Below are 22,077 nucleotides of genomic sequence, written 5' to 3' on the forward strand. Positions count from 1 at the left end.
ATGTTCAGCGATGTGTTGAGACTTTGGAACAAGCCATTGTCGTTGAAAGAAAACTAGACATGGGATTGGCCATGGGGATGAATTGCATTGAGAAAGATCAAGAAGATTTGTGTGTCCCGGGTAGATACAAACAGCAGGACACATTTGATTCCTAGTTTCACTGTACTGCCGAATAAGATAGATCAATAAGAAATACGATCCATCAATACAGATTGGTACTCTTACTGTTTGTACTATAACTCTTTTCGGGCTCCTGTTTCTCGCCTTGTGTCAATAACAGCAGGTCTCCTTAAAAGGTCGTATAGCATTATGTGGCCCAGTCCCCTGCCCTATGCAAGAACATCTACTGAATGATTTATCAAGTATTTGCCATATGGTATCTCGTCTTGGTTCACCTAAACGCCCCGGAAACGCCGTCGTAAACCAATTGCTGTTGCTCCTCATCTTCCCCAAAGTCTTCAAGATGTTCATCGCTCCGTAACCACATATCCGCCCGCACCCCTGGCCCTCTCCATCTTGGCCACAATCGAAGGCATTTCTTTCTTCAGCCTCTCGAGGCCGGCCACCGCTTCGCCATACCGTCGTTCCACCTCGGCCTGCCTCTCCAGGCCCTCTACCCGCAACCCGGTCTCCTCGGCACCGTCCTTCTGCTTCCTCTTCCTCTTCTTCTGCTGCTGCTGCTGTTGCTGCTGTGTCTCGTCCCCATTGGTGGTGGCAGCAGCAGCCTGAGCCTCGGCCTGGGCTTGCTCGTCGGCCGCCTTGAGCGCCTCGAGCGCCTCCTCGTCGGCCTTGATGCCGGCCTGCACGCCCGTGACCCAGGCGGCGGCGGCGGCGCCCGGGACCGTCTTCTTGAGGTGCGCGATGTCGCGCAGCAGGTCCTCCTCCTCGCGCGTCAGCTCCTCGACGCGGGCCCCGCTTGCGCGCGTCAAAGGGCGTGTAGACGACCTCGGGCTCGGCCGGGTTGCCCGAGGACGAGTACGTCGCGTTCGAGGACAGCTGGGTCGGGTCCACGGGCATGCCGTTGATGGACAGGTTGGGCGCGGCGAGCTCGAAGGTCTTTTGGATGTACTATATGCATAGATGCCGAAGGGGGGCGGGTTAGCTGGGTTGTTTGCTGGGAGAGGGTCTCAAAACTAGGCATGGGGCTGGTGGGCTCGCAATGAATGGGGGTCTGGATGTGAACTGATATCTTGTTTTTATTCTGAGGAGTCTAATGCATACCTCGTTTATGAGTTGCTCGATGCGTGTTCGTAGCTCATCTTCGCCCTGGGCGCCCTCGACCGGCGGGAAGGCTTCGTCGATGCGCGCGGTGGCTGCGCGTCGCACATTGGTCAGGAGGAAAGCCAAGTCTTCGGGCGATTGGAGCTCGATCTTGCGCTGATGCGCAGACACTGCCGTGTCCATGGTGAGAGAGGGTTTGCGGTGTTAATTTTCCCCAAGTGGCATTCGAAGAACCGGGCGACAAGGAGGTTTACTTGCTCCCTGTGTTTACTTTTGGTTTGTTAACGATGGAGATAATGGCGGGATGAATCGGCTTATCGAAAGCTTATCATGCCGCTGTCAATTAAGCATTTGTTCCTGAAGTGGTGGGGCCGCTACTGGAGTCGCAGGGCCTCCCAGGGCCCCAGGAATCCGGGGAACCGCTGAGACAGACAGAGAACCTTGACGGTCCCTTTTCCATTCTGTCGGGCCTTGCCGCGGAAAGTCTCATGATCTTTTTGGCATGTTGGGACGCAAGGGAAAGTAGTCACTTGGCTAAGTATTTGCGTTCGGAAAAGTTACCCCTATCTGTCTTCCTCTGCGTTTCTGTCTCAACCCATATGGTGAACCGCATCCAATCAACAGCGAATAGCCATCAACACTTGCCCTCAAGTTCGTATTCGACCGGCCGCTTTTGCATTAGTAGTATACCCAGATCCTTCTTGATATGCCTCCCAGACCGTCAGAAGTAAAGCATCGTCGAAATGAAGGCCACTTCCCTGTACTACTTGTTTCCAGTGAGATCATTTGTATAACCGCGGAGACCTTAACCTCATGGTCGTGTCTCTCCTTATACACTTAACAGGAACAGGGTATGCCTGTCAACGGGATGAATTGTATTGGACTAAACGCCTGGGTAGACTCCGATTGTACCATAATTGAAACCTAGGCCCTGATATCAGATTGTGAGCGACGATCGATGCAAGTACCTCCTTGGGTTCGTCCCTTTTACCACAAGATGCCTCGCCCGGTGCCAATGTGGGGATTTGCTGTCGCGGCGCCGACGGTCGGACGTGCTGGTATAGCAAGAGCTGAACTTGGTCTAAAATAGGAATTTATTTCCAAAAGATGTGCAAACGTCATTTCAGACCTGCCGTTCTTGTAAGAACAACTTGGGCCTTTTCCCGGTCAACCTCTCAATGCCATCCAAAATCGCCCAAGCCATATTTACGAAAGTGACGTCCACGTCGAAGGCGGGCTGCTCGCCCCGATACTCATCTTTGTGCTTGGGACCGCCCGAAACGACCTGCTCCATGAACACCCCGATTGGCTCAGCACCGCTGCCCCTGAATCGCCCGGAGCTGAGAATTGTGTGCGTCCGGGGAACGGAACAACGAGCATTTTCCACGAGCACACGCCCATGCCAAGACGGCCTGGCCCGTTTTCCGCCACGGCTCTCTCGCGGACGCAGGCCTCGATGCCATTTGTCACCCCAAACGTCAGGCCGGTCTTGGCTCCGCGCTTCACAACACGGTCGCAGGGTAGACCGGGCGTTCCCTTGGTTGTTATATCATCCGAAGTCCCGGCTAGGTATCCGGTCATATGAAGAAAGCCACCATTGGCTTTAACTTCTTTCGGCAGGCCAAAATACAAGCCAAAATCCGTTACTGGCATCTCGTTAGGGCGATCCCAATCAAAAGACCTTGTGAGTGTGCGGGATTCTGCAGACCCCAGGTAGATCTTGTTGCTGGCTTTCTTGAATTTCTCCTCGTCCAGCTTCAAGAGGACCCAGTCATTTGAAAACCCTGTGAGCGAATGCCTCAGGACAGGAGATATTCCATCCTCTGGAGCCGCATACACGAATCCAACTTTTCGTTTAGTTAGACCAGTGCCTGCTATCACGTCACCGGGCCGGCCGGGGACGGGCTCATCGTGGACAGAGCTCAAGACAGCGATTGTGTCCTCGAGATAACGTACAGTACTCACGCTGTCGCACTCAAATTCATCAGGCTCATCAGGCTTCGGTCCTGAAAATGTCTCAAGCCAGTCGTCAAACGCCTTAACCCTTTCTCCTGCCTTCGGGTACTCTCGCTTAAAGCTGTCCAAATCATAATTGAACTTCCGTAATAACCTTGCTACAGTCTCAGGTGATCCTTGCGAGACTTCAAAGCCCGTTCTTTCAGAATGATTGACGGTATATGGCCCTTGTGGTTGTGGCAGGAGAACGTGACGACATGATGTGGCAAAGAGGCCTTCAGCGCCTTCCAGATTCATGAAGGGACCAGCAATTCCTCGTTTCGCAGACTCCTCATTACTTGCAGCCTTCATTACCTCCCAGCTCAGTGTTGGTAGTAGAGGCAACAACCTCCTACTCAAATCTTGCAAGGGATAATGTGCCGGGGGTTTCCAGTAATCGTCTTTGACTATATCTTCGACATATGTCGCATATGTGTCTCTGGAAGTGTGGTGATATACCTCGTTTTCGCGCACCTCCACTGGAATCTCCTCAAGGCCATTGGATTCCAAGATGGTCTTGACAGTCCTGGTGGCCGATGCCACCTGGGCGAAGGTAGTCCCATACCGCACGTTGATCAACAACACCACAGGAAACCGAGACTCCAGGTCTGGCAATGGAACGCCATAGAAGCCACTTAAGGGGTCACCGTATTTGTGCCCTATTCTGATGCCAGTGAACCACGTCCACGGTACGCGAGTGGACTCGAGCACAGTCGCGATGCTGGGCAACAGAGGACGGAGCGCAGTTATTATTGTGGCATCTTCGTCTGGGTTAGTCCCGAGGGCGACGTAACCCTTGCGGACCGGGGTGCGGTCCCCATAGCCCACGCGCTGAGTTGGATTGCCATACCATGGATTGCTTAGGCTATTTGTTCGAACGACTAGTTTGCCCCCTATCTGAAATATTAGACTCGGACTATAAACAATTGAAACAACAAATTTCAGATGTCAAGGAATTAAACTCAGGTCTTCCTTCTCATGCTTTTTTTCTTTCTTTCCTTTTCTTTCTTTTTTGATGCTAGACAATAAACTCACCTGTCAGTCCAAAGTGATAGAGACGGCTCTCCACATCAGTTGGTCGAGTTAATTCCTCAATGGAGACACTTGTTGTACCGCCTGGCCATGAGCTAGACCGTGGGCGCCTGCCTTGCTCTTTGACGGACATGGCTGATCATATGATATAGACCATGCAACTTTCAAGACGCTGTCTACGTATACATATACGCCAAATCGTTAAGGTGAAAAAAAGGTACAACTAATATTAGACAGGGGGTATTAAATACATAAGTGATATGTGTAATAATACCACGCTAGGTAAAAGCGCAAATTATTAAACTTCGCTTTAACTATAGATGCTATCGAGTACATCGGCATTGCGCAGGAATTATCCAACTGGCCTTCCACATTTGCATGTGGCAGTGCTTCCCTGGGATCGAGTCGGATCGGTACGGGCATGAAACACAACTTCCTTTCCCGCTCCTACTTAATTTCGGAAGACAATCACAGAACGATTAGAACGAAATATCGATCACTTGTTTCCTTCTTCTATTCCGTGCATTTCAGGGCCCTATCTATCAGGTTATCGTTTCTACGCCCCTTAATAGCATATCACCATTAGCCCCTTTCCTCGTCCATGTCTTCGGCATCACTATGGACAATATCCCCGCTACGAAGCCAGCTCAGATTACAACGTCTTTTGCATCAACAACAGGTCGTCCTCCGAAAAGGCGATGCCAGGCAGGAATAGATTCCATTTCCTTCGGTAGGAAGGAAAACTTCCTCAGCGTAAGCTATCAAGATTCATCAACTTCGTCTACTTCATTCCCAACGCCGTTTGTCTCTATTACTCTCCTCTCACGTTCCTCTTCATCACTACTTGCAAATTGATTGTCTATGTAGACCAGCAGAAGGCCGTGGTCCTCAATGCCCTGATTTGTCACGATGACGAGGACGTGCGGGTAACACGCGGTGTTCGCAACGCCGCCGTTCGAGTACTACAGCTCATATTTGAGACCTGTGATTGCATCCATTATCCTCGTCGTATATTAGTTGGATCTCCAAGCTACCGTAGTGAAGCTCGGCGAGCAGTCGGTTGGCACCATGAACTCGGATACTCAGGAGTAACCCACGAGGTTATTCTAATGCAGGTGATTTTATTGGCAGAAGGTTCCGTGTAGTCATCAATTGTGCACTCACTAAATTTGGAATCGGCCCTCAGGATAAAGGGTGACACAGGAAGTGTATGGTTCTTCGGGGGTGCTTTGCTCATTTATTATACGGCCATTACCGCATCATGCTATATTGCTACCATTTCTATCCTGATGGTCTCAACATTCCAAGCTATCTCCTTGCATTCCCAGTCATTCAGATGCTGGAAAGTTGGAGATACGTGGATAATATCTCCAGCTTGATCGTGACCGTGAATAAGACCAACATACATCGGAACCTCATATGGCTACCGAATTCCATAATAGGTTACACCGTCATACCGAAATTCCCAAACGTTAATAAACCAACCAGCATTGGGCAAGGTCTCACGCAAGACCACATGCGATCCTCTGGACTTCGTTGCGTATTCAATGACCAATGTACATATAGTCTAGCTGGTAGGATTTGATGCCCTGGACTCTGGCCAGTCCAAGCGGGTGTAGAAATCCATTTTCTGACCCTTAATCTTATGGAGCTCTACTTGAGCTTTCACGATAGACAATCCCGTGTCTTCCGGGAATCTTCGTCCAGACTCAAATAGCAGCCAGTACGGATTATACTGAAGCTCGTCTTCTTGACAGCCTTTCAGGTTCAAGTATACAGACGTTGTACGCCAATGTGCCAGGGGATCTGTTGGATTTGGGGCCAAGTGGCTGGGTGGGCCCGTTCTCTGGAGGTTAGGCGGAATTGTAGGATCTTGTGGTAGCCTATTGAACAGGTCTGCCGTGGGCTTGAGCGTACTCGAGTTCCAGTCGAACCGATGCCAGTATGGAAGGCGCCCAGCCATCTCGTCGTACACCAAAACCTGACGCTCCCACCACTTGGCTACCTCGGGGTTGAGAACTTCGAGACGTGGACCTCCGTGGAAGTTGGATATGTTGTACGCCTCCTTTGTTGCGAAAGGTGCCAGGCCCCTTCGAGACTCGTATATGATGTACTGCTTCCAGAGTCCCTGAGACAAAGCACTCAGACTCTTCAGTTGGAGGCAGTCGTCGATTAGGTGTTTCTGTCCACAAAAGCCACAAAAGTTCAGCAGTCCCCTTTCGTCCAGAGGGCCGCGGCAGAGTTCAGGGGGATGTCTGCGCTCGCAGTTGTGGCAGAGCATGTTCTTTCTTGACTCGATCATGGCCTCGCTGCAATCCTTCCCAGCAAACATAGTTTGGCTAGTTTGAGGCGGAAATGCTGGATGATGTTGCCAGTTTCCAGGGAGAGCAGGGGACACGGTGGCGCCAAACGTATGCTGCACATCGAAGGCAGCAGAGCCATGGTTCCTTCCATCGAAGTTGAAATGTTCGCCTATATCATAAATTAAAGAATGTCACAGCTTTGAGGCGACCTGGAAGGACACGTACCTTGCGGACCTTGGGCATATGTATTGCCGCCGACGTTAGGCTGCTGACTTACCCCGAGAATGACGTAGAAGGAGCTGGATGGAACGCCGGCTGCGGCTGTGAATGCGGCTGGTAGGGATGAGACAGTGGGTTATGATGTTGGTGAGGCTGCTGAATCGCCTGGAAAGTCTGACCGGGGCGGTCGATCTGGTTCCTTCCCTGGTGTCTGTTTCTGCCACCTGCTCGATGATTTCGATGCCAATGGAATCGTCGGCTTACATGCTGGTGACGACGGTCCCAAAGACCACGCTCGTTGACACTGTGTATGACCATTTTGCTCACACGACGACTGTGCCGTTGATTACTCCCGTCTGAAGGTATCGTATTGGGGTTCAAAACATCTCACAGAACTGCAGTTGGTCGACGGGTATGTAGAGATTTAATGAATAAAGCAGGAAGCAACAAGAAACTTGGTACAGGAATTTCGGAGGTAGAGGTGAGAGAGATGAAAGTGTTGTGAAAATCAAAATGCCATACCTGCATGCATTTCACAAAGGAATGGTAGCTGGCCAAGAATTTCGCAGGTGATGAGAAGGTCAGGTTAGGCAAAAGCCCTTTGTGGAAAATGCGGAGCTTGCCTGAAGCCTTCTCGTCGAGTGCCTTCATTGACAGTGAAGTCACGATAGTGCAATTTAGTCTTGCTTGTCCACAGTGTTAGTCTCGTCGACCTGGACAGTTGTTACGAGCCCGGCAATGTCAATAAACAGACTTCTTTCTGTCCACAACCATGGGAAAGGCCTAATTACATGTAAAATTGATTGCATATAATCTTTAAGTTTGAGAACCAGTGTGATGTTCACGATCTCGCCCCTGTCTTTGGAGTCGTCCCATAGTAGATGATTCAAGGAACCCAACACCCGCTCATAGGGATTCCAGTGATACTCGCCATGAATTCTACGATGTGTGAGGTGTGTGATGCTGTTTTCTTGCAGCTGGGCTGAGCACACTGTTCGTGGAACCAAGCAGGGTCACCGCCGCCGGGAGCCCCTTTGCTCACAACTGGCCCGGGGCCACCGCAACACCTCACTCGTCAATTCTCACTGATCTGTTGTGAATCGTACAATGGAACCCAAAATAGTTAGACTGATATGTGCACCAATGCCCACATTGCCAGGGCATTATGCTGTACTTAGTAGACGTTGGGGTGGACCTCCCGAGTCCAGGGCTTACCGTTGAGGGGTCGAGTATTCGGCGACATGCAAAACACACCAAAAACATCACGAGCCCTAGATCAAACCTAGGCATGTTTAGTAAAGAAAGAATAGAAAATGAGATAATCTTCGCATCCCGTTTTGATATAAGCTGCACTTCAATTGCCCAACTTGATGAAGGTGACGATTACGGGAAACCCGGGGTGTTCTCCGGTCGACCAATAAGGGACAGTCAGCATATGCGAGAGCTGCGCCCCCGGCCCAACGCTTCTGCCTAGAGGCCTCCGCATCTGCTGACAGGCCTAGGACTCATATCCCCGGTAAGAATCCCAAATCCTGGCCATAATTGAACCATCCCGTTCATCCCTTTGTTGAAACCTAATTTCTTAGTCAATCCAACCAGCATCTTACGGGCACCGTTCTTGTAAGCCCGCCACCACCGCTCGACCCGGGATTCCGCTCAACGGAGACTCGGTCCGCAATGGCCCGGCCCAGAAAGTCTCAGCCGGTGGCGGCACCGCCCCGTAGCAGTAGAGTTGCCTCCGTGTGCGGAACCGATGCTCATCAGGCTCTAGCACCAATGGAGAGTGGGTTTTACCATGCGCCGGCGTTCCAGTACCCGGATTACGAGCTCAACCATGCCAATGCTGGCGTAGAACAAGTCGCCATCGCCAACAGTCCACGTGAGATCGACCCCAACTGGCCATACTACAACAACAACACCCTCCAAGCGAAGGATAACTTGTCCAATGTCTATTCCGGCCCATATCCACTCCCTTTCGGCGGACCATCAAGCTCGAAGGAAGTCCCGGATGGCGGCCAGCTGCAAGCTCTGTCTCTACCTTACGGCCCATCGGAGCCCCCGCCGCTGGATATATCCCCGCCTGAGTCATCGTCATCAGCCATATCATGGGCCTCGTCCATGACCGAGGTCCTCTCGCCGACACAGACGGAGGATTTCCTCATGCAAGGCCATCACATGTGGACGCGCCAGCCAAGCCCCTTGATGTACCCCATGGAGCCAGCGTCGACGGCGTCCAATGGCCCGACAGTGTGGGGCGGCCGTGTGAAGACAAAGCCCAGCCATGCGAACAACCCAGACTGCAGCACCACTGTCCCACAGAAGGAGGCCGGGCATGTCGTCAACGGCATCCCCTCGCTCATGTGCCGCTGGACTGAGAACGGCCCATGCCGAAGCGGCAGCTTCGCGAACCGCGAAGAGCTCAATTGGCACGTCAAGATGGAGCATCTCCTCGAATGCCCCGTTCTTGGATGTGTCGAGGGCTCCTTCTCCAACAAGGAGGTGTTGGATTGTCATGTTAGGTGGGCCCACAAAAGTGCGAGGTTGGACGACGCAGCTACAACCACTACCCAAGTTGGCAACTTGGAAACCAGCAGAACCCAATCTTCGTCGCTCATCAGCAAGAAAGCCGAGATGGAGAAGCCGTCAGCGATAGCCGGCCCAGCACAGGACAGACTGCTGAAGATGGAAATGTCGATCGGCATTTCCAAGAGGCGCTGTCGCGAGAAGCTGCGTGGTGCTTTGGAGAAGAAGCTTCGCCGACAGACTGGTAAGTTGTTGGATCGAACGCACTGTACGAGGCAATCGTAAACTGACTTTACCAGGAGCAACAGGCCCAGCCAAACTGGCAGAAAGTCCTCGCACACCCAGACTGCTCGAACATGCGAGTTTCCCCTCGTGTGGGAGCATGGAGTGCTCCCCTTCCTCATCGAGTTCATACCCAAATGGTGCGGTCCCGGACACGTCATCAGCGTCGCCAGAGGTAAGAAGCGCGACACGAGGCGCATTTGTCTCATGACCAAGAAGCCCGTGTCAAAGGCGCGCAAGATGACCATTGCGGCCCATGTGCGGGACCTGCTGCCGGAGACGTATCGTCATGGGATCAGTTTCGTCTTCACCACCGGCGAGGTCGACCGGCTGACCTGGGCGAGGGGCCTGAGCAGGCAGATGCCAGACGAGGTGTGCAACCCGCGAAACCCCTTCTGCTACAGTAGCCCTTGCATGGGAGATTCCATCGGGGCCGTCCTACAAGATGGAGATGATACGACCGCAACACTGGGCCCGAAGATCATTGTCGGTGGTGGCAATTACTGGCTCGCCAACTTCCACCCGTTCGAAGAGACAAACATCGCCGGTGATTTGGCATTCGTGCTACACCCCTCGCCTGCGGATCGGGACCAGTGTCGCGAGGAGGGACACGAAGCATTGGAAAGCGATGAGTTGGATTTCGAATTGGGCAAGATCGCGGCCAAATCTGGTTATGATCTGAAAACGACAAGGATCACGCATGAACCGTACTGGGAAGAGTTAGACATGGAGCCGCCGCTGGTGGTCACTGACTGGGCACTGATCTCGGCCAAGACCAGAGAAGCGAATCTGCTCCGAAAATTCCCAACTGGTGCAGCTCCTAAGAAAGAAGTCCCGATTACGAGGATGAGCAGTGTGGTTCCCGGAGCCGACGTTTGCTCGACGGGTCGCACATCGGGCTACCAGCGCGGCCAGGTCTGCGAGATCCCTGCCTATGTCGATGGCAAGAATAGCGGGAATGGCACGGGCAAAGGGACAAGAGAATGGTTCATCGAGGAGCCCGAGTCGCAAGATGACGAGGATGAATGGATCCGGGGTGGCATTGGCGTCCCCGGCGACAGCGGGGCTGCCGTTATAGATTGCGAGACGCACATGTTGATCGGCCAGTTGTGGGGAAGAAACAAGTATCACGGTGGTGGCTCACGGGTAACCTACTTTACACCAATGTTCGACATATTTGACGACATCCATGAAAAGTGTGGAGAGCAGACCAGGCCACAGCTACCACAATACCGCGACGAAGCCGACCGCTGGCCCGTATACCCAGTCTGCCGGACATGCTACGATCTGCGCGAGTACATGGAGAGCCGCAGGAGCTCCAGAGAGTCACTCGTCTCGATGATTGCTGGAGTCGGGGAAGGATCACATAGCGAGCACGACCTCACTTCGGTCTCCGAGCTGGCAACCCCTAAAGCGAGCGCTGACAATCACCACTGGACTCGCCATGCTGGACTGGAAGACGTAGGATCCTCCTTTAATTCCTTCAATAGTGCCATATCTCCCGCACCCATGGCTTCGTATTCGGTCTCGTTTGGCCTTGCAGCCAATTCACCCGGCATCTTGGAGATGAGAAGCCCTTACGCTATGACCCTGAACGACGAAGACCTATTCGAACCAAGGTGTCCAGATGAGCGTCATTCGGGACATGGGAAGAGAAAGCTGGGGTCCACAGCTCTTGTCCGTAGCAACAGCCATCAATCTGGAACTTACCAGCCAGAGAAGAGACGGAGAGTCATGTGAAACCATGGCCTCGTTTAACCATACATACAACAAGTTATCATTAGAGTGAGGTTTCTTACTAGGAGATCAACCAGGGAAGCCTCCACGAGCCATCTTCTTGGCTCGTTGGTCTCGTCTGTTGTGGTTGGCCCGCGATCCCTTGTTGGCTTCTTTGCGGCGTCGTGCGCTCTCGGTTTCCTTCTCGCCAGTCGGACCAGCAACGTTTCCGCCACGGCCGCCACCTCCTCTTCCTCTACCTCGACCTCCACCACGGCCCCGGTGGCCACCGCGCGAGAAACCAGACTCTTCAGCATCATCAGCACCGGCACGCCACGATGTCGGGGCAATCGTGGCCTGGTTTCCATCGAATCCGGAATACTTCATCTCCAATGACTTCATCTGCGCAGGATTGCGGCTCAGCATCAATCCCCATCCTTCTATAGCCTCATCTGTCATCCCCGTGTCCTGCTTGAGCTTCGCCCGGTAGTTACCACGGCGTGTTTCTGAGTCGCGACCAAAGAGCTTCGCGTCTGCCTGATACGCTTTGAACAAAGTCTCCTCATGTACGTCCTTGCGTTTCTGGTCGTCGGCATCATCAGCTAATGCGTCGTTAACAGCAAATCCGGAATCTGCAGCGTCGTAGGTATCGTCTCGTTCATCGTCGTCTGCATCAAAAGCAGATAGTGCCGATAAGATCGCAGCCTTGTTAGGTGCTGCCGAGCGGTCCTTGAGCATTTCATCTGCTGTTTTTCCTGGATTTTGTTTTCCGAAATGCAAGTTGCCAACGTTGACTGCCAGCTTGTCAAACTCGTCATCATCAAACACGTTATGGCGTTGGGGTAACAGAGGTGGAGTTGCTCGTGGTGCGAGACTGCTTCTTCTCCTCCGAGTCCGTTCAGGCGACCTATATTCATATTAGTAATCGAACAATACAGCGATGCATTTGGTGTCTTACAGATCCTTGGAGCGGTCTGCGGTAGCCAGATGTGGCGGTAGTGACTCCTCCAGCAGATGGGAAATGACTTGCTCCGTGTTGTCGTCATATTCGTCCAGTAACCTGGAAATAAAATCTGTGCCTAGGTCGGGGAATAAATCCTGGATTTGTGAAATCTGGCTCATCCTATGAACCCTCATCTGTGACACATCTTCGCCATCTTCTGCGCTTGCCACTCCCTTCCCCTTGTCGACCTTCCGCTTCATGAACTTCTTCGGTCTGGCGGCCCCACCTGGTTTGCGGAATGTCTCCAATGCAGTAATAACCGCCTTCGTCCTGGTTGTCGTAGACCCGGATGCTTCAAGTCTGACCTGAACTTGCTTTAGAATTGGTGTGACCGTGACCAATTCCGCGACCATGGAATCATTCGCATTGGTTGGCCCTGCCTTGTGTGCATCCGCGGCAGCTTTCAAGGAGTAAAGTTGATCTGACAGCATCGAGTACTTTGGCGGCTCCGACTCGGTCAATCCCACCAGACACAGATACGCCGTGGTGATGATTGCTTTCCTCAGGGGCGGATTCATGATCGTGTAACAGGCGACCAACCCGTCCAGAAAGTCGGTGCCGGCAAGGAAAAGCTCAGCTGCTTCGGGTGAAGCGTGAAGCAGATGGTTGAGCTGCTTCAGTCGGGCCTCGGGGATTCTCAGGTCACCCTTGATACCAGTATCCAATGCAACGATTAGTGCTTTTTTGAGGGCCTGTAAAGAAGGCACAGGTGTATCCTTCGGCTTCTGGAAAAGGAAGGTCAGTGCCGCCGATACTCTCTTCTTCCCGTAGACCTTGCTGAAGTCGGACAAGAACTCCCATTGCAACAACCTCGCCGGCGACGAGGGTGCTCTCAGTAGTCTGGATGTGAGATAATATGTTTGGCGCAGCAGCGAGGAAGCACTACTCGATGAACCCAATATAGTAATGCCCGAAAGGGACGTCTCCTTCATGAATGGGACCAGATAGCCTTCAATCGACTCGTCCTTGACGGATAGCTGAAGAAACTCGTCATCTGAGAGAACCATGTGGGCTTCGGCCAAGGACACCCATAACGACAGGCAAGCCTCCCATTCCTCCGGGACGATATGATCTCTCCAGGGTGCCTCGGGGAACGGCGCAAACGGAGGAAGAGAAGGTGCCATGTTGAGGTAAACGAAGTCTTCCGAATAATCAATTAGACTTGCTCTTTCGGAAGTGAGGCAGTATCAGTGAAGTATTAAATCGCTATGAGTTCCCTCTGTTTGACCTGGACAGGCGGTTTATAACAGCACGTCAAGCTAGACTGGGGCTGTCATGAACCATGATGATGCATCCATTGCTACTTGGCCGAGTGACTCTAACTAAGACCTCAATCAAGGAGGAGCCCGCCCAAAACAGTGGATCCCCGTCAGCTTGCCCAATGTTGAGGCCTGGAAGGGCTTAGCGGCTGGTCAGCTCCCACCCATGCCAGATCCTGCCCTTTGATTGGCTGACTGCCCCATAATCGATAACCCTCAACCCACGCAAAAATCCACCCCACATTCAAGTGTCGAAATGTTCGAAAAGTTGCAGAAAGTCTTCCCTTCCTTTCGCGATCCCATCAACCATAGCAATTTTTGTTCGGCACCTTCTCACGTAACCGTAACGCAAATCGTTCGAGTCGGAAGGTAGCAATCATCATACCTCTTTTATTCAGCTTCTCCCAGCAGTCTCTCATCCACCAATTCATTCAAGATGTCTTACAACAAGGCTGATAAGGATCTCGGCGAGGCGTAAGTGAAATTCCCTGTGGAAGTTGCGACGAGTCGCATCGACAGACAGATCACCATACTGACAATATATCCTCTCTGTAGCGCCAAGACCCACCGCATCGTATGTCGAAACCCATTCACTGCCTGATGCTACCAGCCGGACAGCAGTCGCGCGATCCCACCGATTTGCGATAGCTCCGACACGGGCACCTAGACGGCGCAATTTTGCTAACTCGGATCTCCAACAGCGCATCACCCTCACTTCCCGCAAGTGTGCCTCCATCGAGAAGGTCTGCACTGAGCTCCTCGAGCGCGCCAAGTCCAAGGACCTGCGCGTCAAGGGCCCCGTCCGCCTCCCCACTAAGAACCTGAAGGTCACCACCCGTAAGACCCCTTGCGGTGAGGGTTCCAAGACCTGGGACACCTACGAGATGCGCCTCCACAAGCGTCTCATCGAGTACGTTTCCTTCTTACCTTCAGATGTTCCATAGATCTTGTCTCTAAACGGAGCTCTGGCGCTAACAAGAATTACAGCCTGACTGCCCCTACCGAGGTTGTCAAGCAGATCATCGTCAACATCGAGGCCGGTGTTGAGGTTGAGGTCACCATCGCTGCTTAAATTGGTTACTCACTTGTCGCAAGTTCGAGGTTTTGAGGCCAACGGAGTGAAATCCGTCAGGGGAGAAAATTGGTCTAACCACCAAATCTTACCCCTGCCTATAGACTCTTTGTTCAATGAGATGAATGCAAAGCTGAATCAAAATACCAAATATGCCCAATATGCAATGTGAATGATGACAGTGAGACCGTAGAGACTACTTGCATGGATTACAGTTCTGCAAAGCTTCCGCCGTCAAGAAGAAACCAGTATTGACAAAATTGATAGGTCTGAATCTATTCATCAAAGACCTTAGATCGGGTATATAAACCACAAATGCACACGTAACCGCTTGCCAAGTCTGCCCCTAACGCCGGTCGGTAATGCATGACGACGCCCTTGATGATACACAATCGTAACCTCATTCTCTTTTCTTAGATCCCCCCCCTCAAAAATCCCAAACGCAGTCTTCCCTCAGGGGCGGCACATCGGGCATCGCTCCCAGGAAGCGCCCATTGGCATGCATATCTGCGTAGGCCTTCTTGACTGCATCGGTATAGGTGGCCGGATCGTCAGGCTCAGTGCCGCGGTAGTAAGCCGGCGGGCCGTTAGGAAACCAGATCTTACGGAAGCTACCGTCGGGAAGACGCAGGCCAGGGGTGGCGTCGTCTTTGTACATGACCGGCTGCCCTTTGAACCGAACAAGCTTGGCGCCCACGCGGTTGGCGTACGAATCATATGGCGGGTGTTGTTTGGTGCTGTTGGGTGCGTAGGGGTTGCCAGGTGCACCCTTCGCGGCGGCGGCTGCTCCTGCTGCTGGGGCCGCGCCGGCGTTTCCGAGTTGCGGTTGACCAAAGGGGTTTGCGGCTTGAGGGCCAGTTCCATTCGACATTGGCTGACCGGAAAGGATTGGCGGGTGCCGCTGTTCCCGCTGAGGCTGCTGGGCCTGTCGTATCCATTGCGGAGTCCGCCGGCGGGTTCGGAGCGCTGCCGAATGGATTGGTAGCGGCAGGCTGTCCGAACGCCCCACTACTCGGTTGGGCAGGCTGTCCGAACGGATTTGCTGCGGGTGCCGCATTCTGAGTCTGCGCCGTCGCGCCAAAGGGGCTAGCAGCTGGTGCCCCTGAACGGATTGGGCTTTTGTCCAAGCGCAGCAGTCTGGCCGAAAGCACTCGTAGTCTGCTGTGCGGCCTGAGCAAAGCCAGAGCCACCAGATGGTGCGCCAAATGGGTTAGGCTTTGCTCCTAAAGCTGATGTTTGACCAAACGCTGAACCGCCTGTCGCCCCTAACTGGGATGGCTGACCAAAAGCTGATGGGGCTGTGCTTCCTAATTGCGAAGGCTGCCCGAATGCCGAACCACCTGCGCTTCCTAGCTGGGACGGTTGCCCGAATGCAGACGCTCCTGTTCCCCCTAATGCCGATGGTGCTCCGAATGCAGAGCCCCCTGTAGCTCCTAGCTGTGAAGGTTGTCCGAACGCAGAACCGCCCGAACCACCAATCTGTGATGGTTGTCCAAATGCCGAGCCGCCTGAGCCGCCGCCAAACGCAGAGGTTCCAGTAGATCCTAGCTGAGATGGCTGTCCGAATGCCGTAGATCCAAATGGATTGGGCTTCTGTCCCAGTGATGATGGCTGCCCGAATGCGCCTGTAGATGCAGGAGCAGCAGCAGCGCCCCCGCCGAACGGGTTTGACTGGCTCTGACCTGTTGAGAAGGGGTTCTGGCTAGCTGCGGGTGCTGAGCCAAAGCCGCCTGCTTGGTTCGCGCCCACGGCAAAGGCGCCGGTTGCTCCGCCCTGCTGCGAATTCTGGGCGCAAATGTCGTTTCGGTTCGGGTGTCGGGTTTCTGATTCCAAGAGGAATTGTATGGCTTGGTCGACGTTGTTCAGGGTCGTAGCGATTTGCTGTTCTGCTTGTTGGTACAGCGCATTGACATCTTGAAGCTGGTTTTGCGTGTCAGTTACAGTATGGCTACAGTATTATAAGAAAAACGTACAGCTTGTTGCGGATTCGCGCTGCTTTGGACATGCAGTCGTAGCTCCTCGAAGCTTTGTTCGCGGGGGTAGCCGCCGAAGAGCTGGTCGGGGGCGTCCTTGCCAGGGCCGTATGCTGACATTATCCATGTCGGCCGTTCGTCTGCCAGATCGGTCTTGATTGCTTCCTTGGTGATCTTGTACTTGTTGGGGCCATTGCTGCTTCCTCCTCCGCCTGAGCTCAGGGCGCCGAAACGGTTGCTGCTCGCGCCTCCGAATGGGTTCGACGAAGCACCCGGGTGCTCGAAGCGACAACTGGCTGGTAGAGAGAACATTGTGTCAGTGAGGTTCATGCCAATCGCAGAGTTGTATGATGTTGGCGCTCTGGGACCGAATTGGTTGCGGTGGTAGCTAGCCAGCCTAGGGCAGAGAAACGTGGGTTTGACAGAGGGTTTGTGGAATTAAACTTACTTCCATTGCGGCAGTTTCCCTGTTGGTAGAACTTGCACAATGGTGCCATTGCAAGAACAATAGAACTTCAAGTCTCTCCAGGCTGAACTGGTTGTCGATTGATTCTTCCAAGAAAACGGCAGCCTTCCACACAGCCTTGCATAAATCGACGCCTACGACGCGAGAACAATGCGCGACCCACATTACCTCCTGGAATTCCCAAGCTCAAGCTCTCGGTAGCGCATAAACGTTCAGCCACACTTATTGCATTAGGTACCTCACCTCCTGTCCTGTATGTACATGAAGTTCACCAACAGCACCAATCCAACATCTCTGTCACACTCTGATCTGATCCTACCTGTCACTTTAGATCGACCTGGAAATGGCCCCGAATGAGATGCTAATAGTAAAAATTGGTTGTATCATATACTGGACTATCTATAACTTACCAATCATTTCGCTACACAAAACAGGTCACTTAAACCCCAAAATCAGTAGATTGTTCATGCTCATCTAGCAATAGGGGATCATATCGCTGCCTTTTCATTATTGTATTTCCTAATCCAACCATGGTCTACTACACCGGCTATCGTACCAAGCCATTACATGATCCAGCTATGGCGACGCAGTCCCTTCAATCAACGGAATAAGTCCTCCCTCGACGTACTCGGGGCTGCGCCAATCCGACCAATCGTGGTTGAGCAAGCCCCAAGTCTCCTCGTAGTCCTGGGTGCCATCACGGACGTAGTAGCTTCCCGCCAGCACCCAGATGAACCAGCCGGACCTGAGCTTCAGCATGTAGTCCGCCAGGCACGTCGCGCAGGTGCGCTGCCACTCGGTCGCGTTCATGTTAAACCCAAACTCGGTCAGCAGCACGGGGAAGACGTTGACCGTGGTCGCCTCTCCGGGGCTCATGGCCTGGTACCCGTTGTTGTGCAGCCCGCCCTGGAGCGCCGCGCAGTCGTTGGCGTTGTTGTCGTAGTTGTGCAGCTCCAGCACGAGCTTGTCCGCGTACCCGTTGAAGTCGGCGAGGTCGAACATCCCGCTGCCGGGCGTCAGGGCCGTGCCCCGGACGACGGGGGTCATAGTCGTGTCGAAGTTGAGGCCCGACAGGAAGATGAGCAGGTCCGGGTTGGCCGCGTGGACGGCCTCGGTGCCTTGCTGGATGTACTTGTACCAGTCCTGCCAGTTGTAGGAGCTCTCCTTCAGCGCCGGGTTGCTGTCGGGGCTGCGCAGCTCGTTGCGCAGGGCGATCGAGACCAGCGCCGGCCAGGACTTGCCGTGCTCGGCCATGTACGCCAGCCCCTCGTCCAGTTCTCGACATTGAAATCCACATCGTTGAACCACGAGTTCCCGTCTTCGGTGTTGCAGCACCAAGCGCCCCTCGACATGTGGTTGTCCAGGTGGACGAAGATCTCCTGCTTTGCGCATTCGGCCGCGATTGCATCGTAAACCTCCAGCCGGGTCGTGCTTTCAGTGAAGGACGGGTTATTGGCGAGGACCTGGTCTAAGATGATAGTGCCGTCCTCAGCACCGAGGGCTTCGGTGAAGGCGGTTGAAAGGGGTACATCAACGCCATCATTTGCGTAGATCTGGTCAATCAATTCGATTGCAAAGGTGAGACGAATTGCGTTCATTCCAATGCTCTTCATCTTCGACACGATAGTCTCGACCGACTGGTATTGAAGGCCCTCGGGAATCATGACTTCACCAGCCCCTGGCCAGTTCGCACCGGCGTAGACGACATTTTGTCCTTGCGTGTCCTTGATATCACGACCAGAAGTGACGAAGGGAGCAAAGGGCCAGCCATTTTGTCTCGGAAGAGTTCTCGACTCGGCAGTCTGCGCGAGGAAGCCGCTGCTTGCAGCAAGCAAGTGAAGGAAAGGGGCTTGGAGGATCGACTTCATTGCGGCAACGTAGGCTTAGACGGTATGCGCGTATGGGGCAGATAGCACCTTTCCAGGAAGACAGGCGATGAATTTCTTATATCGTCCGCCTCCTCACTACGTCGTTGCGCACTCACCCCTTCCCGCCAACCACGGTGACGAAGGCCCAGAAGGGCGGGATATACCGAGGCGAGGGCTTCCCCATGTTTTCTCGTCACATGTGCTGGTGAATATTCGGTCAGCACGTCACCTACCGAGCGTACCCATGCAACACCACGAACCGGTTCGGCACCGCTACCCCAAACGGCCTTGGTAGTTTATGCTATACGGAGCAAGCCAAGGCCGCATCAGACTGGGGCACCTTATCTGTCAGGGGAGCAGACGAGTGGGTGTTCTGTCTGATTAGTGGAAATTGTTTGATTTGAGACCAAGATCTTGTAAGACCAGAATACGACATGGCTCCATACCAGCCATGCATTTGGAGAGGGACCGTCTTCCCCGCAGCCTATGTTGACTTCATCCCGGCAGATTGTTCGTTCCCCGCATCTCCAACTTCCTGAAGACTAGCAAGCATGATTGCCAGGGCAATGTTACGATACTACTGTCTTGGTGGCCATCTTGTTCTGATGACCTGACAGTGTACCTGCCTGATTAGCGCGTTCGGCCCGCAGCGTTCCGGAGTCCAGATGCCGGTATTCGCCGGTACTCGTTGGAAGTCGGGGATGGAGTAGCACGCCTTATCGACTAAGTGCCCAAGTCTATCATCTCGATACAGCGTTTTCGCCCATTGCACACGGGAAAGTAGACACAGAATATAACCACCGGGATGTCTCTTTGATCATACTTCAAATTTAATATCTGTCAACTAGAAATTGTATATATATTGGATAAAGCGCCAGCTCAATTTCATTTTGAACAGTGCCCCCCAAAAAGCCACCGAACGCCCAACCCCCTTGAGGCTACAAACCAGCCACCACCCATTCGCCCCGACTCAAACGCGCTTCCTGAACTCAATTATAGGACCGTCCTTCAAACTCGTAAACTGATCGATCAGCTGGAACTCCTGCACACGATGGCGACCATACTCGTTCCGCGGGTTACCCTCACCCGGGTCAACGACGCCGGGCGCCTTGCGAATATCGTACAGGTACAGCGTGCGAGCTAGTGTCGTCATCATCTCCTGGTACGCAAGGCCCTTTCCGATACAGCCACGGGGTCCGATGGAAAAGGGGCAGAAAGCGCTCTGCGCCACTTCCACCTCGGACGCAGTGATAACACGCTCGCCATCTTGGCTCTTGTGCGATCCCGTGATCCAGCGCTCGGGCGTGTACGTGAACGGATCGGGGTAGTACGACCCGTTGTGGTGGATGGTGTAGTGCGGAGTCCCCACGACGGTGCCCTCGGGGATATGCTCGCCGTCGATGGTGATGCCGCCCAGCAGCACCTCGCGGGAGGAATGCCGCCGACGGATGGGGACATGCGCATGGCCTCGTCGACGCAAGCGCGGAGGTAGGTGCACGAATTTAGACCCGCGCCTTGGGTGATCTCCTCTACGTCGCTGAACACGCCGCGAACCTCTGCCGTTGCCTTCTGAAGCGCCGCGGCATTGCGTACGAGGTAGAAGAAGGTCGCCGCCATAGCCGTCGATGTGGTATCCGATCCAGCAATGATGCTAGTAGCGCGTGTAAGTTGAATTGCCTGATTTGCTTCTCATTGGGTAAGTATGCACTTACAGCAAGTTGGACTCGCCCCCACAGTTCCGGCGTCGTGAAGCCAACTCCTGTCTCGGGGTCGCGTGCTCTCAAGAGGTAATAGAAGAAGTCCCGTCGGTCGGTCTCGTCGCCGAGCTTCGTGCGTTCGGTCAGCTGCGCTTTGCTGTATGCCATGTACTTGGCTCGGCCAGCCGCAATCTTGCTAAAGAGGACCTTGTCGAAACCCAGCTTGCCAACAATGGGCATTGTACCACACTGCGCGCATGTTAGAACATCTCATACATTGGCAGCCACAGACAAGGCAAGAGGAAGACCTACAATCAGATGGCGAGTCGTCGCGAGCGAGACCAGCTCAGAGCATAGCGGTTATCGGATCTCTCCAGCATGTGGAACGCCTTGCCGAAGCAAAGGTCTCCGAGGATATCCATGGCCAGGTAGTTGCACCAGTCAGCCATGTTCTTGGCCGGCGTCCAACCCTTTTGGTTATCACCCGCCCCCACACCGATCTGGTCACAGAACGAGCGCACGTTGGCCAGCACATAACGCTCCATCTCCTTCATGGCGCTGTCGGAGAAGCCGTGGGACAGGACGCGGCGCTTGCGCGCGTGGAGCGTCTTGTCGCGGGCATTGTGCGTGTTGGGGGCCGGGTGGACAAAGGCGTCATAGAACTCGGCCTTGCGCACGTTGGACTTGAAGCCGTAGATGGTCTTGAGGGCCGTGTTGGAGTTGAAGGAGAGGCAGTTGGGCCCGAAGCGGACGATCTTGCCGTACTTTTCGTGGTTGCGCCAGAACTCCAGGTGTCGGTCGCCCTTCCAGGCGTGGTAGAGTTGGTACGCGTCGGTGATCTTGGCCCAGAACGGACCGGGATACTTGGATAGCGGGTGGAAGTAAAGGCGATAGACAACAATCGTTACAACCTGTAGGCGGTTAGATATGAAGCCCTGGCAAACGCACAGACGCTCCAACAACTTACATATGTCACAAAAGCTGCCGCCGCGCCCAGGAGGGCAGTGACGAGACTGACAGAGAGCATTGCAGTTCAGGGACTTGTCTCTCTTTGCGGATACGATGGAAGATGTCCCCTCAACTCAATAGAGCTGTCTGTTATAACATGGACTGATTCTAAGAAAGAGAAACTGAGTTCTTGAAACCCCGTATCCATCAATTAATTTCAATTCCTTCTTAATTTCCACCGCCCACCCCCACGTCTCGTGGGCGCTCATTGTTCTTATGATACCGGCTCGGTTGGAGGCGGCGTTGAAAGCTTATCAAGCCGCTATGACGAACTGCCCTTTCCAGACAAAGCATAACCGGTTAGTCGCGGGGAACCGGATAGTAGCCAGACTTGCACTAACCATGGACGTTAGACGGTAAGACGGTAAGAGGGATTGCCCTTGGGATTTTGGATGTCTTCTATCCAAGGTCACACAGCATTTCTTGTTACTCTTGGGTAA

At 53.5% G+C, this 22,077-nt stretch overlaps 11 protein-coding genes across 11 annotated transcripts; 2 read left to right on the forward strand and 9 right to left on the reverse strand.

Annotated features, from left to right (window-relative positions):
- Positions 1-467: 467 nt before the first annotated feature.
- On the reverse strand, positions 468-1,404 carry PG997_012997 (uncharacterized protein; the record flags this gene model as incomplete). The annotated part of the gene is made up of 3 exons (XM_066817311.1): positions 468-899; positions 943-1,068; positions 1,222-1,404. 3 exons carry the CDS (start codon positions 1,402-1,404, stop codon positions 468-470), a joined length of 741 nt encoding a protein of 246 aa, XP_066663003.1.
- Positions 1,405-2,344: 940 nt separating this feature from the next.
- On the reverse strand, positions 2,345-4,381 carry PG997_012998 (uncharacterized protein; the record flags this gene model as incomplete). Its single annotated transcript, XM_066817312.1, has 3 exons — positions 2,345-2,561; positions 2,615-4,109; positions 4,252-4,381. 3 exons carry the CDS (start codon positions 4,379-4,381, stop codon positions 2,345-2,347), a joined length of 1,842 nt encoding a protein of 613 aa, XP_066663004.1.
- A 1,434-nt stretch (positions 4,382-5,815) lies between these two features.
- Positions 5,816-7,088, reverse strand: PG997_012999 (uncharacterized protein; the record flags this gene model as incomplete). Its single annotated transcript, XM_066817313.1, has 4 exons — positions 5,816-6,720; positions 6,777-6,884; positions 6,950-6,974; positions 7,035-7,088. The coding sequence occupies 4 exons, from the start codon at positions 7,086-7,088 to the stop codon at positions 5,816-5,818; spliced, it is 1,092 nt and encodes a 363-aa protein (XP_066663005.1).
- A 1,359-nt stretch (positions 7,089-8,447) lies between these two features.
- Positions 8,448-11,315, forward strand: PG997_013000 (uncharacterized protein; the record flags this gene model as incomplete). The annotated part of the gene is made up of 2 exons (XM_066817314.1): positions 8,448-9,541; positions 9,602-11,315. The coding sequence occupies 2 exons, from the start codon at positions 8,448-8,450 to the stop codon at positions 11,313-11,315; spliced, it is 2,808 nt and encodes a 935-aa protein (XP_066663006.1).
- Positions 11,316-11,381: 66 nt separating this feature from the next.
- On the reverse strand, positions 11,382-13,418 carry PG997_013001 (uncharacterized protein; the record flags this gene model as incomplete). The annotated part of the gene is made up of 2 exons (XM_066817315.1): positions 11,382-12,198; positions 12,250-13,418. The coding sequence occupies 2 exons, from the start codon at positions 13,416-13,418 to the stop codon at positions 11,382-11,384; spliced, it is 1,986 nt and encodes a 661-aa protein (XP_066663007.1).
- A 571-nt stretch (positions 13,419-13,989) lies between these two features.
- On the forward strand, positions 13,990-14,625 carry PG997_013002 (40S ribosomal protein uS10; the record flags this gene model as incomplete). The annotated part of the gene is made up of 4 exons (XM_066817316.1): positions 13,990-14,027; positions 14,109-14,127; positions 14,255-14,463; positions 14,541-14,625. The coding sequence occupies 4 exons, from the start codon at positions 13,990-13,992 to the stop codon at positions 14,623-14,625; spliced, it is 351 nt and encodes a 116-aa protein (XP_066663008.1).
- Positions 14,626-15,052: 427 nt separating this feature from the next.
- PG997_013003 (CCCH zinc finger domain protein) lies at positions 15,053-15,682 on the reverse strand (the record flags this gene model as incomplete). Its single annotated transcript, XM_066817317.1, has 1 exon — positions 15,053-15,682. The coding sequence occupies one exon, from the start codon at positions 15,680-15,682 to the stop codon at positions 15,053-15,055; it is 630 nt and encodes a 209-aa protein (XP_066663009.1).
- Positions 15,683-15,711: 29 nt separating this feature from the next.
- PG997_013004 (uncharacterized protein) lies at positions 15,712-17,095 on the reverse strand (the record flags this gene model as incomplete). The annotated part of the gene is made up of 3 exons (XM_066817318.1): positions 15,712-16,545; positions 16,599-16,959; positions 17,022-17,095. 3 exons carry the CDS (start codon positions 17,093-17,095, stop codon positions 15,712-15,714), a joined length of 1,269 nt encoding a protein of 422 aa, XP_066663010.1.
- Positions 17,096-17,640: 545 nt separating this feature from the next.
- Positions 17,641-18,932, reverse strand: PG997_013005 (beta-1-6-galactanase; the record flags this gene model as incomplete). Its single annotated transcript, XM_066817319.1, has 2 exons — positions 17,641-18,330; positions 18,360-18,932. The coding sequence occupies 2 exons, from the start codon at positions 18,930-18,932 to the stop codon at positions 17,641-17,643; spliced, it is 1,263 nt and encodes a 420-aa protein (XP_066663011.1).
- Positions 18,933-19,902: 970 nt separating this feature from the next.
- On the reverse strand, positions 19,903-20,869 carry PG997_013006 (uncharacterized protein; the record flags this gene model as incomplete). The annotated part of the gene is made up of 3 exons (XM_066817320.1): positions 19,903-20,355; positions 20,379-20,609; positions 20,645-20,869. 3 exons carry the CDS (start codon positions 20,867-20,869, stop codon positions 19,903-19,905), a joined length of 909 nt encoding a protein of 302 aa, XP_066663012.1.
- A 74-nt stretch (positions 20,870-20,943) lies between these two features.
- Positions 20,944-21,656, reverse strand: PG997_013007 (uncharacterized protein; the record flags this gene model as incomplete). The annotated part of the gene is made up of 2 exons (XM_066817321.1): positions 20,944-21,540; positions 21,597-21,656. The coding sequence occupies 2 exons, from the start codon at positions 21,654-21,656 to the stop codon at positions 20,944-20,946; spliced, it is 657 nt and encodes a 218-aa protein (XP_066663013.1).
- Between the last annotated feature and the right edge of the window lie 421 nt (positions 21,657-22,077).

This window comes from Apiospora hydei, assembly GCF_038363865.1.
Source record: "Apiospora hydei strain CBS 114990 chromosome Unknown utg000009l_segment0_segment0, whole genome shotgun sequence".
Taxonomy (NCBI): Eukaryota; Fungi; Ascomycota; class Sordariomycetes; order Amphisphaeriales; family Apiosporaceae; genus Apiospora; species Apiospora hydei.